This window comes from Myotis davidii, unplaced genomic scaffold (genome assembly GCF_000327345.1).
Source record: "Myotis davidii unplaced genomic scaffold, ASM32734v1 scaffold930, whole genome shotgun sequence".
Taxonomy (NCBI): Eukaryota; Metazoa; Chordata; class Mammalia; order Chiroptera; family Vespertilionidae; genus Myotis; species Myotis davidii.
Window position 1 is genome coordinate 990,732 of NW_006282518.1, and position 16,395 is coordinate 1,007,126.

The following is a 16,395-nucleotide window of genomic DNA, read 5'->3' on the forward strand; positions in this document are numbered from 1 at the left end:
AAGATTATCAAATGCTGATGGATCAAATGAACATTTCCTCCTCTCCTTTGGAGGGGCTTAATAAAGGACAAAGGGCTGGAAGTATTTCCTCAGTTTGGCCCCTCTAACTACCCAATAACTAGCCATTCAAATAATATAAATTAAAAGACATATGAATAGAGTTTGTCACTTTCTTTGGTTTGGTTTTGAGAAATAAAAGGAAGAGCATTCAAATAGCTAATAACACTAGAAACTGCCCTGATCCAAGGTTTTTTTAAAGTTCCACTATGGAAATTAATAGCTCATATGCTGGACAAAAGGACCTTTTAAAACCTCATATCATCAGAATTCTAACAACAATTCAGACCCCACACATTGTTAAAGGTTAAGGTTAGTTGCTAAAAAGTAATAGAGGGAGAGATAATAATATGTATTATAAATAAAATAAGTTGTAGTCTCTCAAATAAATGAAACCTGGCAAGAAGAGATCACCCTGAAACAACTGAAGCTACTAGATAAAAGATAACCAGTAAGATTAAGAAAAAAATAATAAAGTTCCAGAGTATTAATATGTGGACAAAATGGAAAGATTAGCAAATAAAATCAACAAAGCTGATGCAGCTATCAGAGGATAAAAGAAACTCTTCAAATGAATTAATCAACAGAAAGATACGAACTAGGTGAAATAATGCTTCCCTTAAAGAAAAAATAGGAAATAATAGAAATACTCCCATTCAGTGATTTTCAGCTAGGGTCAGAGCACATTTGGCCATTTCTGAAGATATTTGTAGTTGTCATATCTGGAGGTGGAGGTGCTGCTGGCATCTAGTGGGTAGAGGCCCAGGATGTCATTTCAACATCCTGCATAGAATGTGCTACTCATAGAATGTGCACAACAAATGGTGCAGGATGGCTCCCAACAATAAAGAATGATCCAGTCCAAAGTGGCAAGTCCTATTGTCGAGAAACCCTAGCTAATTTAAGAAGAATGAGCTGCAGACAAAGTGAATACAGAAGCAGGTAACTATGACTAGAAAATCAAAGAGCCCTTGTACAACATAGGGTCATTTGCCTTTTTGATTTTATTAAAAAAAATAGTGTAAGGTTGTGATGACCTACCCCGTTCTACAATAGAAAACCTAATCATGACAAATGCTGGAATAGGAAGGGACCCATTGTCTTTAGTGTTAGCTCTCAAATCACAATGTGGTCTATATAATCCAGCATTTTCCTAAATATGTTCTTAGGTAACTAGTTCTGAAAGAGAATCTTTGTGAAAGGAAGAGATTATGTAGTTAAATAAGATTCAGAAGCTGTGCAGATTTTTCACCCTTCTTGGAGATCAATAAGTGCACGTTAGCATACCAACGGGTTTGAAAGTTGTTGAATTCGGTTTAGCTTATTGTTTCCCAAATGTATTTGTGCATTTATTTTTTTTTATCACAAAATACTTATTAACCGTTGAATGGGACTAATGCTTGATGGAATATATTTTTTAAAATGCTGAAATAGACTTTTGCGGCTCCTTTTAAAGACCCATATACCAATGATAAATTTTCTTTGTATTTTAAGTTCCAGATAAGCATTTGGAAAAACTTCTATTCTTAAATTGAAGCCTGCCCTAACAGATGGCTTGTTGAATGTCATCTTCATTTAGTTCTTGCAGAAAAGCCATTTTTAAAAGTAAATCTTATTTCTGATAAAAAGTCCCAACTAAAGAAATAAATACTAACTGGAAGGATGTGTGCACGGTGTTCTATACTCCAGGCTTCTTGTATCACTGCAAAACAATTTTCCAGAAATCATGGGAGAAATAGATCCTTGAGGATAGGAAATGTCAAGTGTTACAGCCAATCTTGTTAAAGAAGAGATGACTAAAAATTTCACCCTGATTACCTTAATGACTGAAGACATTAGAGCAAGTAATTAAAACAATATATAGACATCTAAATATACATATGACAACCTAGCATTATTTTAGAAGTAGTGCAATGTCAAACCAATTTGTTTTCCACCTTCCTTAAAGAATATACAACAAAGTTACATCCACAATTTATGCACTAATCCTCCATTAGCTCTTTAGCTAGCTTTTACGAATGTTTTTGCAAGATTTTCAAACTGGGAGGACACTTAAACAAAAGCAGTAATAATCCATGTCATCAGATTATTTTTGAAGAAAGATGAATTGGATTTTTCTGTAAATGCAATGGCCTTAAATTCATCACCAAATCAAATTAGTGTAGTAAAAAGAGCCCTGGGATAGGAAGTTGAAAGTCTATATTCATGGGCTGACTTATCAGTGAAATCCTGAGAAATTAACTTTGGTATGTCTTAAGTTTTTCATCGCAACCTTTCTTGCTAGCTTCACTGATTAACATGATCATAAAGAGAAAAAATATATCAAAGAAATTATAAAGTTATTACTTAACTTTAAGATGTCATTTTGTTTGTTTCATTTGAAAGTCTTCCAGTTGATAGTCTTAATCCTTGTCTTTTTCTTTTCATGAGAAATGATGACTGTCTTCCATATGTTGATAAGATTTTCAAGACACTGATTTACTAAGGTTTTTTTATAATGATGAAAAATATATAACATACAATTTTCCATATTTTTTAAATTATAGTTCACATTTTTATGTGTTAGTTTTCTGTATTAGTTTCAGGTGCACAACATAGTGGTTAGACAATCATATACTTTACAGGGTGGTCCCCCTAATATTTTAAGTACCCCCCCCCACTGGCCTGTACATAGCTATTACAATATGATTTACTAAGGTTTTTTTAAAAAAACAAATTCCTTTAATTTCTAGTTATCTAACTTGAAAACAGGATGTTTTTAACCAAATAATACCCATGTCATCTTTCTTGTCCACATTTATTGCTGGGCACAGCAAGGGGCAAATCTCCATTAGCATAGCTCATTGTATACCCAGTTAGAGGAGGACCTAGAACTCTTCTGCCACTTAGGCAGTATTTAAATCATATGAATCCTTCTCAGTCTTTCCACACCCTTCTAATGTAGAATAATCTCTATGCATAGTGACATTTTAACTAAGAAAAACCAGTCTTTCTGAACTACAATGTGTATTGAAGATTTGTTCTGTTGGTAGAATGTTTACAAAAGATGTTTTGGTTCAAAATACAATTAGCCATTGTGTTAAATATTAAAAGTTCCATTTTATTTATTTATTTTTAATTTATTTATTCAGGTGACGTTGGTTAATAAAATTATATAGGCTTCAGGTGTGCAATTCTTTAATATATCATCTGTATAATGCATTTTGTGCTCACCACCCAAAGTCAAGTCTCCGTACATCAACATGTATCCCCTCTTTACCTTCCTCCACCTGCCCCACCCCCCTTTCCCACTGCTGTTGTCTATGAGGTGTTTTTGTTTAATTTTTGCTTAACCCCTTCACCTTTTTCAGCCAGCCCTGCAATCCCCTCCCCTCTAACAGATGTCATCCTGCTTTCCATCTATGAGTTTGTTTCTATTTTGTTTGCTATTTTGTTCATTAGATTTCACATATGCGTGAAATCATATGGTACCTGTCTTTCTCTGGCTGGCTTATTTCACTTAGCATAATGCTCTCCAGGTCCATATACTTTTTGATGCACTTTCTAATTTAACCATTTAACAATTTTTATCTTGCTCCCCATTTAAAGTCTAGATCACTTTTAGTAAGCAATAGGAAAATTCACAAACAAGTTGTAGCAGTTTTAAAAATATGGACATAAAGATCAAAAGTGCCTGTTCTTACTAACTTTATTAATTCAAGATATGTTGCCTTTATCCTTAAAAAATTACTGACTTTCCATTTAATTCAGTTTTATTCCTCTTTAAATATGTGGTTCTCTACCTCAAATAACCTTCGGATGTTTTCCTAGAAATGCAGTCAACCATCTGAAAGTAATTTTTCTGTCTGGAATGTGGGAAGTTTGATCGGTGTATGTGGCATGCTTATAGCTTAACATTCCTTACTGCACTCATTTTCATCAAAATATTGGTTAAGTTATTCAGAACAGATGTGTATATATTTTTTTCTTCTTAGACTGCAGTGAAAGCTTTTTTGTGAGCTAAAGGTTATGTCAGATTTAAGAAATCTCTCTGAAGTCTTTTTCAACTTTTGGCAACTGTAAGAGAGAATATTGTTTCTCAAAAGCTGTTTATTGCCCTGAAACTTAATGATTTTACCATGTTTTGGGAGAGAGTTTTTAAAAAGGGATACAATTGAACAGCAGTCATTCAGTAGTATTTCTATAGACATCATGGGTAGCATAATATGGGAATGTTTCTGGATAAGGAAGCAGGACATCTAGTTCTGACTGGATTACCAAACAGCTTTGTAAGGCTCCATTTGTTAGAAAAATGTAGGGGGTTGTTCAGGTTGACATACTATCTTAGAAGTAAGCTAGGGACAGAGGGGAAGGTAAGGAAAAGTAAGAAGGAGAAAAAGAGAAAATAGGCTGGAAAGAAGGAGAAGGAAACTATGAAAATAGAAACTGGCAGTATATCTTGGACTTTTTTGGGATCCAATGTGTACACATATTTGGCTCCAAACAACAAATTAATTCTTCAATTATCAAATTAGTTTATATATGTATATATAACATGTAGAGCAAGTAAAAACAACAGCCTATTTATTGGATATTGTACTTTTCAAAGATTTTCTTCATGACATGTAGAAACATTGTTAGCACTATTAATGCTCCAATTTCAGTGCTAATGTGAAATGGACTTTATTTTTAAAAAAGATTCTAAAGAAATGTTTGAAAATGCAGCATTCACAACATTGAAAATCTGGCAGATTGATTCTGCAAAGAATTTGAATAGACATGACAAGAGGAGACCTTTCCTAAAACCTTCCCCTTTCCCCTCATTGGGCAGAATATATTGACCTACATCAACTCACCCAAATTCCCTCTGTAAAAGTGTAATTCTACTCCATGAGAATTTTGGAATCTTAGATGATCGTTTATAAAATTGTTTGCATACCTTGAAAGTAAACCATTAAATAATACTGCATTTTTTGGCTCATTAATAATTTTACCATGTCTCATTCATCCTCAGACTTTCAAAGAAGTTAGCAAAATATACTGTTTCAGTATATATAATAAAAAGCCATAAGGTTGGCACATTTTCTGAAGAACACATAATAACTGTGAAATTTAACTAGGCAAGGAGGGAAGTGAAAAAGACATATGGTGACTGAGAGGTGAAGGTGGGAAGATGTGTGATTAGAGGAAGGATCATTGGACTTGGAGTGCTGTAGAGGTATGCACAAAATATAGAAGGTGGTAGTTGGAAAATTGGACACTGGAAGAGATTATAGCCATTGAAGATGACAAGATTAAGCATATGACTACAAGAATGCATAGAGGAGAAACCCTCAGGAAAATGTGAGGGTTAGAAGCTGAATATTGAAGTCACCAAGAATTAAGGCAGAAGTGGTATTTGAATGCCTGAGTTTGAACCCTGGTACAACATACTTACCAGCTGTGTCCTTGGGCAAGTTACATAACCTGTCTCAGTTTCTTCATCTAGTAAAATGAGAATAATGATAGTATAGTTTTCATAATTATGAGGATTAAACATGTATTTATAAAACCTTTAGACAGTATGTGACATATGATAAGTGATATATGTGTTAATATTATTATAATGATTGTCATAATCATCATTGTTACTATCCAGTCCTGTGGAGACTTTTGCTTTATATTCATTCAAAATTTATTAAGCAACTATTGTAAACCACGCATTGTGCTAGGTATCCTTTTTAAACTTTTATATATTTTTGGCTCTTTTGTGCTTCAGGATTTCAAGTTGATCAAAAATAATGCACTGCAGCCTCACCAAAACTTATCCTTGAAGTCTATGCCATGAGTTCTGCTTACTTAAGTAAAATGTTGTGTAATAAGAATACAAACTTAAAGGGAAATGGGACAGGCCAAAGCACTGAATACTTGGATCTGGAGACTAGAATTACTTATTCACAATTCAAAAAGACGAGATGCTTGGGGAAGACCCAGGTATAAGAGAATCTAGGTATATTGCTGAAGCGTGGTGGTATCAAAATGTACGGCATTGGGAGCTAGGAGGCAGTGAAGGTAGGAAGTTAGCATTGTGGTGTTCCAACATGAAACAGTGGGTTCATGTCCTGGCAGGCAGGTTAAACACAAGGGACTACTATCTTGGAGATTGACTATCAATATATAGACACGTGGGCGTTGGAGAATTAGATAGAGATCAAATTACTGAAAATAAAGTAAAATCACTGAAATAATGATCCTCTTTGTAAAGGACCACCCTCAAAGTCTGGGGCTCCTAAGAGAGCAAACCTAGGCTAGTCTTTATTGTTTACAAAACGTAGCTTATGTTTGAATTATCACCTGGCCAATTGCCACAGGCAGTTTCACCTTCTGGCTCAAAACACACACATTTTTCATCTACACAAATGCCAACCATAATGTTGCATATGAGTGAGTGTGTTTTGCAGACTGTAGCTAAAAATCAGTGTAAGTTTAAGCAGACATGGGGAAGGAAAAACAATGTGATGTGAATTTTGTTCTCTGTGTTTAGGCAAGCTACGACCTATATCTATGCCAGTGGAATATAATTGGGTGGGGGACTATGAAGATCCAAATAAGATGAAGAGAGATAGTAGAAGAGGTAAGTGTTCTAGAATTTCAGTGTAGGCTGAGTTGTTGGAACAAAAAGCAAATTTAAATGTTTTTAAATAGGATCTTATGGCTTCAGTAGAAAAACTTTCATTCTTTCATTGACTCAGTGACCCAAACCAATTCAGACCAACATTTGACAATCTTGACCTATTATTAAGTAGATATCTTCTGTGAATGCCTCCTGAGGGATTCAGGGTAGATAAGTACAGTGTAAAAATTAATAGCTCATTATTATTTGAAAGTTAATATTTGGAAAACAAGGTCAGAAGTGTGAAACTGCATAAAAGTTTAGTAAATAGAGTTTGTGATCAGTCCCCATTGGTCTGCAATGAAACCTCACCACTTTTATATTAATACAGCCTTAAAATGAAGCACATGGATGAAAGCTATTGGAAACTCAACCAGTGACTCTAGTGAAAACTATATAGAAATGGGAAAAAAAACTGCTTTGCTTTTTTTTCTCTTCTGTTTGCTGTTCAGGGTTATCTTCTTACTTGGGGGTGGGCTACACTTGAAGTATCTACCAAAAGTAAGTTTTTATGTTCACTTATCCTGCTATTGAGTTGGGTAGTAAAGAGAACAACGGAAAGTCTCACTAGTAAGTGGGATTCAACCAAGTACACGTATGGTGGGCCCAGTGGATCATGTTGCTACTTCCACTTTCTGAAATCGAGAGCCATTAAGTTGTAGATGAAAAAGAATACAAATCCAAACCAAGCAAAAATGATTTATAAAACCTAAGCTCACTAAGCTTTCATCACAATATGTTTAACCCATTTGTCTGTTATTTCCAGCCAATATACAGAATTTATTTCATTACTACACAGATGCACAGACCACACAGGGATAAGCAAGCATGAATACCTGCTTCATTAGTCTTCTTAACACTTGTTTTATGGAGCAGGCATTTTTGAAAATGGGACAGGGACATTGACAAATTTCTTTACATCTATATACTCATTCCATTTTCTAAACTTCAGTTTCTAACCTAATTTGTTTTATAGAAGTAATCAAGAAAAACATAAAAAGAGAAATGCTTATCATATGCCATCTCTGGGTCCCTCTTTTGGAACTTCATATGATAGTGACAACTTGGGGGGTAAAAAGCCTTATGAAGTACTAAGTGCTGGCTATCAATTTAAGCACAGATTTTTATAAACTAAGGTTCCTGACTATTGGTTCTTAATGTGGGCTTTAACTTCTCCAATGATGCTATCTAGCCTGCCATAGGTTGGTGTTTGTCATCAGCTTTTAGCACAATTCCCCTGGGGGAGCTTGTTAAAATATGTATGAGGCACACACCCAGAACTTCTGCTTCAGGTTCGGCAGGTGCTTCTGATATAGTTGGTCCAGAGATGAAAGTTGGAGATATAATATATAAGCTATTTATTATTGTCCTATGATCCCAAATAATTAAGGTTTTCTATATTTCCACTACATAGGTATTTTATAAATTAAATCAAGTTACATTTCTGAAATGGAATCTAATAGCACAATTAGGAAAGAATGATAAATTTGGAATATTTGCATATTTATTTTAGTGTATTTATCTCTTTTTATATAGAAAACTCTCTACTCCGTTATATGAGCAATGAAAAAATTGCTCAAGAAGAATACATGTTTCAGAGAAACAGCAAAAAAGACACAGGGAAGAAGTCTAAAAAGAAGAGTGATAAGAGTAATAGCCCGACCCACTATTCATTGCTACCTAGTTTGCAAATGGATACATTGAGACAAGACATCATGGGCACCCCTGTGCCAGAGGCCACACTGTACCACGTAAGTAAAATTTCAGACTCTATAATACAGCTTTTTTTTAAAATATATATTTTATTGATTTTTCACAGAGAGAAAGGGAGAGAGATAGAGAGTTAGAAACATCGATGAGAGAGAAACATCGACAAGCTGCCTCCTGCACATCTCACACTGGGGATGTGCCTGCAACCCAGGTACATGCCCTTGACCCAGCTTTTATTCGGAGATTCTTTTGGCTGAATTCCAAATTATTTATTTTTATCCTGTTGCTAGATTTTCACAAAAGATCTTAAGTTTAGAGTTTAAGCCCTTAAAGAAAACACAATGGCTTATTGACTTGTTCTTCAGTTCATATGTTTAGTGAGTTCATATGTTGTAGCAAGTTAGATTTTTAATGAAATAATATAATATGCACAGAATTGATAGAGAGTAATCATTAGCTGATTAAGCATCACTATAATAATGCACGGTAAATAGGTAGCTGTAGAATTCAACATTGAAGATAGAATTTTTAATATATTTGTGATTTTATTTAAAAATGAGCACCTACTAGACCAGCATAGTGCTCAAGGTAAAAATGGGAAGACATAGCACATCATCATATGGAGAGAAAAGCTCCAAGAGTCTTAAAGTAATTTGACTATTGTAATGGGTGGGTGCAAGCAGTAGCGGAGGGATATGGGAGAAGAAGGGCCTTGCCTTCTAAGGAAGTGAGAAAACGCTTTACAATAGGGAACATTTGGATGATGGGTGAAAGATGTGTAGCAGTATTGTGGGAAGGCATATGGAGTTGTGCCACAAATGTATGCAAATATGGTATATCCTAGGGACTTCATATAGCTAAGAATTAGTGGTTCATTAAAAACTGAGGTGAAAGCATGTGAGTTAGGGGCAGTAGATGAGCCTAGAGATGTATAGGTCAGCTTAGATCAGGAATTTTATGATAAAGTACTTAGGCTCTTTCCAGCAGTGATAAAGAGCTATTGCAGAATTTTCAGCTGGGGACTTGCATGATGAGATTGGCCTGTTTATCTATATGGTGCAGAGCATTGATCAAGAGTATGAAGCCAGAGGCAGGGTCATTAAGCCAGGTCAGAGGATGATGAGAAACTAGGACAATGGCAATGTACAGGCTGAGAATATTGTTAACCAGAACATTAAATCACAAAATCAAGCCATTTTATATTACTTTGGTTAAAAGGGAGTTTGTTATGCCAATTGAGCTAGAGCTCCTTATTAGGAGTCCTTGAAAAACATGGACTACACTTTTTAAGTAATTTGAATAACTGTGCTTAATGCTCAGTGTATCAAAAAATTTTAATCTGGCACTTCTGTAACAGGTATACCATTTAAGTATACAAAGTGTGAAAGATTTAATAACATACTTGAGTTGATTTTCTGAGTAAATTTTTAAAATCATCTTATTCTGTAGCTCTCTCATAAAACTAAAGTGTAGGAAACTATTTTCATTTCTTTGGGTTGAAGTAGGAATGTACTTCACATTCCTACGTGCTCATTCTCTAACCTCCCCTGGCCCCAGTTACATACCCCCAAGCTCTTCCTCTCAAAGAGAATAGTGCCCACATCAAAACCTGCTCTTTTGAATGACTGACAAATCCAATGATTTTCCACAGATATTTGCAATCAGTCTGAAATCAATATTTGTAGCTGTATGAAAGGGGGCACTTTTGCTATCACTGGTCAGAAATGCTTTCTGAACACTGAGTCCCCTCTAAAATCTGGTGTTCCTGTCACAAGTAATAGCCTGAACGAAATCTAAAGTTAAGAGGCAGCTGGCCTGTTTGAAAGGGAAGTTGGTAGTGAAAGATGGGTCTGGAGAGGGAAGAAAAGGCTACTTTTCCCAGAATGTAGAAACTATTTAAGTTTGTATTTATCCTAAGAGGAATGTTAAACCATTGAAGGTGCATTTAAACACTCAGCCTGCACTTCCCTGTCATGCACATCTGAACAGGAGTACTCTGTGTGAGGAAGAAAAGAGAGATGAGTCTTGTGGATTTTGAGTTATTAAAACATGAAAGATAGTAAAAGGTGAGTCAAACTGGTGAGCAGAAAGATTGAGAGTATTGTCTAGGAGTATAAATTGTTATAGCCTTCCTGAAGAGCATTATACATTACACGTATCAAGAACCTCAAATGGTAACTTTACTTCTACAATTTTATTCCTGGAAAGAAATCATAGCATCTACTTTTGCCTCCTACTTTAATTAATGTGTCCCAAATCTGTAATGTGATAATTCAGAGATATTTATCCAAACTGATTTTTGACAGAGGGACAGCGCTGAGTAAGGAATATTATTAACGATGTGTGAAGTCCTCCCATGTAATACTGACCCGCTAATCCCAGAGGAGAAGGCTGGACATTTTCTAACTCTATTCTCTGGTTTAAAGAAGCTAAAGATGAACACAGACAACAGGGGAGTGAGGGCATGAGTGGGGGGGTAGGAGGTAACGTGGGGATAAGGACACATATGTAATAACTTAATAAAGAGATTTTTTTAAAAAGAAGAAGCTAAAGAATTGTTAGCCCCAAAGTGCATATTAGATGTCTATAACCAGTTTTCAAAGAGAGAACATTCTTTTGTGAGTTTTTTACTAGACTCTCAGTTCCCTTGAGGACCTTACCTTCACTTATTTAGTATTTTCCAAGTTTTCAAAGGAGTTTCCATATTTATTGTGTCTTTTGAATCTCACAACAACCATATTTGCAAATGACAAAACTCAAAGGGGTTAAGTTATTTACCCAAAGCTCTGTTGCAAAAAAAAAAAAAAAAGTAAGAGTAAGGACTATAACCAAAGTCACCTACCCCAGTGATCTTTCCGTAGTCTACCCTGGAACAATATGCATGGTAGGCATTACAGACACAAATGAATTTGTGCTTTAGTGGCTGAGTGAAGTTTGAAAATGTATGACTTTAGCCCTAGCCAGTTTTGCTCAGTGGATAGAACGTCAGCCTGTGGAGCAAAGGGTCCTGGGTTTGATTCTGGTCAAGGCTCCTCCCCAGCCCGGGCCCTGGTCAGGGTGCATGTAGGAGGCAACCAGTTGATGTATTTCTCTCACATTGACGTTTCTTTCTGTCTTTCCCTCTCTCTTCCTCTCTCTCTAAAAAGATCAATGGAAAAATATCCTTAGGTGAGGATTAAAAAAAACAGTTTTTAAAAAGTATGACTTTAAGAAACATGAGCCTTCATAGGTTTATTTAAATAACATCTTCAGTACCTAGATTGATTGCTACCCAGAGTTTTTATGAATTTTTGAAAAACATACAGAACTGCTGCTGTTATGAAGCAAAAGTAGTTATTCAGCATCTACTGCTGAGACTAGAGTATTATAATGAAAATTTCCTTGACCTTAGAAGCCAAACAATGTACACTTAAATGATTGCGTCTTATATTTCACAGGAATTCTTGTTTTATTTTTTTCCATCTGTTTCTACACGCTTATTTAAAAGTGAAAAGACTTTTTCTTATGTTAAATTTTCTGAAGTACAAGATCACTATCATCAATATGTAATCCAGTCACTTTCGTGATGAATAACTAATCTTTATTCTTACCAATTATTTCTTTGGATAACTCGGCCATTTTTAATAGAATAGGACTTAAATGGAAGAGAACAATTAAGATTTGAGTACTCACTTTCACTGCGGTAATAATAGCTCCATGTTGTCTGAGTTCAAATGAGTTCAAATTTAGTTTAATTTAATAGCAGGATTATATCAGCATTAAGTATCCTTGAACAATTTGCTAAAGGTGTGTGTGTGTGTGTGTGTGTGTGTGTGTGTGTGTGTGTGTGTGGTGTTCCTTATAAACAGACCTAGATTATAAGCCCCATTGGTCTATTTTGGAAGTAACCGCATAAAAATACACAAAGCAACAGAAATACAGTTTGGCTTTAGTGTTTGGCTCATTCCTCTTAACAATTAGCGCAGAAATGTTCATATAATAATAATGAGGATTTAGAAGTTTATGATATTATAAAATATACAATTTTATTTTATTAATTCCATATACTTGTAATTTCAGGGTTTTTTTCCCTTAAACTTACTTAAAAGTGAATCCTTCCCTGTGCTCTGACCATCCTGGTCACCCACCAGTCTTTAACACCTCTTTCCTTTGGACATGCTATTCCCTCTACTGAGAATGCTTTTACCACTTCATTCCTCCTGGCCTGGTTTCTCTCAAATCCTACAGTTGCAGAGAGACTTGCCCTGACCACTACCCCTAAACTAAATCAGTTTCTCCTGGTATAATCTTAGCAACCTGCATATTATCTTCAAAACCTTTCTTATGCATCGTAATTATATATTTATTTATGTGATCATCTTAGTGTCCTAAAACCTTAATGTCTTTCTCCCCTGAACTTGGTAGGTAGGGCTTATCCATGTCCATGAAAGGAATAGAGAGCTTCTACATTTTGTTCAGCTCTTTATTTCAACATCTAGAATAGGGCTAGTACCTTATAAGCACTCAATAAAATGTGACGGATACGTGATTGAACAAGTGAGTGAATGTGACGGGAACTTCAATGTCTTTCTCATTGTATGTCAGTTGAGGTCCTCAGCCTGCAGACAGAGCCACTTCCATGTCCTAGGTCAACCGTCCCCAGTTAAAGTAGGCCTTCAATTGAAGTGTATTCATAGTAGGAATTGCCAGGAACTTATTATCATAGGCTCATGTCCAATGTGCCTGGGGAGATCCCTAGGGCTCTGAATGTCTTATCATGTTTGTCTAGTTCATATGACGAAATTCTGCTTTGTTTTATTGAATAATATTCCAATTCACTCCGATTGGAACCTTGCTCTTATTGGCCTGCCCTCTAAGGAGCATCTAGCTGATTTATTGATACCAGAGACAGACAATATGGAGCCTATCTCTGGCTACCCATCTTTTGAAAAGAGTATTGGAAGCACTTAGTAACTTACACTCACCATGTTGGGCTCCCTATCAAAGCCGGTCCCAGTTTGCACCTTTGATCAGGGTAATTTACAAGGTTCCTCTGCCCCACAGATGCCACCAGTGCAACAGGATTAACTCCCCTTCAGCCCCTGCTCCATCCACTCCCTCCACTCCAGCTCAGAGCTTCAATTCCAGCTCCTTCTTACTTTCTTCCTATCACTGCCTTCTCATTATGGAGGTCGCAATGTGTCTATCAGCCAGATATTATGTTATGATATTTTTCAAACGAGTATAACTTTATTTTACATACTCACAGATTCTCTGTCTGAAAATGTGGGAATTGTTAGCTGCAGGGCCCACCTTGTCTGACCTGAGAGCACATGAAGAAAAGGTAGACAGCAGTGTGTGTGTGAGTGTCTGTGTGTGTGTGTGTGGGGGGGGGCGTGTATGTGTGTATGTAATTCAGATGTGGTGAAAGCCTTGAGATAAAGAATTATTAGATTCAACACCTTTTTTCTACTATAATATACACATGACAACTTGCTGCACATTAAAGCTGCTAAACTAAATCGATAAGCAAAATAATTTATTTTAAATCTCATCATATAAATTCAATTTATATGATGAGATGCCAGAACAAGTAAATTTTGATTATGAATCCTGGCAAGATGCATGTGTACTTTCATAAACTGAATAATGTGACTTTAGATGGCTTATTTAAAACAGATTTTGAGTAGGTGTTTAAAAATCTGGATAATTCTTTTCATAACATTTCAGCATTTCTGAGGCTTGTCTTAGGTATCTAGGATATAACTGCAGATATTCACTTATTTTACTTCTGATAAGTACTTTTAGCCATTTTCATCAACTTGTAGAGGGATTTTTGGTGGAGGTCCTGGAAGAAGGAGGGGGAAAACTGTTTAAAGACATTTTACCTGTTAATTTATCAAGTAAATAAACATTATAAAACAGATACTATTCTAAGTAATTTACAAATTTAACTCATTTAATCCTTTTAATAGCCCTATAAGAAAGGTGCTGGTTCTATACCCATTTTAAAGATTAGGAAGCTGAAGCACATAGGTTAACTAAATAGTAAGTGGTAGAGCTGGGATTTGAACATTGGTTTTCTGCCTTCTGGTCAGCACACTATATTGCACCTCAAAAAATAGCATAATTTAGTAGAAACCCAACAATGATTCTAGTAGTCTCAACCATGGGTAAAGCCCAGTCTACATGTGGAATATATATTGACTAATAATAATATTGCCACTGTCACTGCTAATAATGGCCAACATTTACCAATTGTGTAATAAGTTACTATGATAAGAACTTACATACATTGTCTCATCAAATGTTCATATTGACCCTTGTGAAGTTGCTACTATAATATTTATTTTGCAGAACTGAAACAGAGCTTACCTTACTCACGGTCACACAGCTCGAAAGTAGCATACATGAAAGATGAGTCTAAGCAATCTGGTTCCAAAATTCACATTTTTAGATGAATAAAGCCATTTTTGTTCTTAAGGGTGTTACCATCTATTAGAAAAGACAAAGCCATTACTATCACAAAGATGAAAAATATGTTATGTTTTCAGCATATAAGCATTTGTATTTACGTTTATCTGCAGTGATAAACTTCAGTTTGTCTAATAGCTATCTTAGAAACATTGTTTCAGCATAATGAAACTAAAACAAAAGAACAGTTAATCTTAGTGGTAGAAAGCCATCTCTGAGCTAAAAACCACTTTCTCCATATTTTGACTACATTGACCTAGATGACAGTCATAGAACAATATGATTTGATCTTTCTCCTCACCACCGAGCATATAGATGTCAGACATTCATTCTAAATACTATTGTATTCGTATTTGTATGTATTCTCTCTGATTTCTATGGGTGACTTGATTCATTCTAGAGTGCTAATGCCAACGTCACAGTAGCACTGGCAAAGCCCTATATGTGAATACCCTGGACTGTGAAAAGTGTTTCTCACTGGGCCACTTCACTAGAGCAGTGATTCTCAAAGTAAGGGCTATCTTGGGCTAAAGGCTCCTGGTGGCTGAGTCTTGATGCAGGAATAAGAGGTGTTATCATTACAAACCCCATAGATGTTAAAAGAATAAGTCAATACTAAGAACAATTCTGTGCATGTAAGTTTTTTTAATATATTTTCATTTATTTCAGAGAGGGAGAGGGAGAAATATAGATAGAAACGTCAATGATGAGAGAGAATCATTGATTGGCACACCCCACACTGGGGATTGAGCCCCCAACCCCGGCATGTGTCCTTGCCTGGAATTGAACCCAGAACCCTTCAGTCCACAGGCCAACACTATCCACTGAGCCAAACTGACAAGGACTATACACATAAGTTTAACAGTTTAAAAAAACAATTCCTCAAAATTCACAATCTACCAAAATTCTCTGAAGGTCAAGTAGATTATCTAAGTAGTCCTATAACAACTAAAGGAATTTAATCATTAAGAGGCTTCTAAAAAATAAGTATAGAAATACTGAAAAAACAAGCACACCTATAGTACCAATGCTATTGTATTGGTTGAGTGCAAAAGTAATGCATTTGGCTTTTATTATTTTGTTTTGTGGTGCTTTTAAAGTGTTGGCAGCCTGAAAAATATTTGATGTATAGGACTCCTAAGAGACTGATTAAATTCATAAATTGTATTAATTGTGAAAATATTGTTTCAACATTTGAAAACTCTTGTTTTATAACTTTTTGAAGTTTAATAAATTAAGCATTATATAATCAAAATAAAAATATTCACTAATACACTGTAACTTTTGCGAGAGATTTTTGCTCACACTGTATAAAACAGATTATTGATAAACTGAAGCCAGTCCTTTCCATTTCATGTTTGAACAAATGTGTCTCATTCTGCTAGTTTCTGTTCAAATAATGGCTGCCAGGAAGCAAAACACAAAATCTGGCTTCATTAGTGATGCATCATGCAAAACAGGACACAGAAGAATTGAATTAGGAAATTATTCCGTTGAAATTTATTAAATTTAAATCTTATTACAAATTCCTTGTTGCCTTTGAG

At 35.3% G+C, this 16,395-nt stretch overlaps 1 protein-coding gene across 6 annotated transcripts in view; it reads left to right on the forward strand.

Annotated features, from left to right (window-relative positions):
* CNKSR2 (connector enhancer of kinase suppressor of Ras 2) overlaps positions 1 to 16,395 on the forward strand; it is a 246,582-nt gene that overhangs the window by 150,614 nt on the left and 79,573 nt on the right. For 4 of the 6 annotated variants that reach the window (XM_006752987.2, XM_006752989.2, XM_006752990.1 and 1 more), the window contains 2 exons: positions 6,560 to 6,649; positions 8,225 to 8,439. In XM_006752987.2, coding sequence (XP_006753050.1) covers positions 6,560 to 6,649; positions 8,225 to 8,439 — 305 coding nt within the window. The remainder of the gene's footprint in view (positions 1 to 6,559; positions 6,650 to 8,224; positions 8,440 to 16,395) is intronic. The other 2 variants (XM_006752988.2, XM_006752991.2) reach the window with 1 other exon arrangement.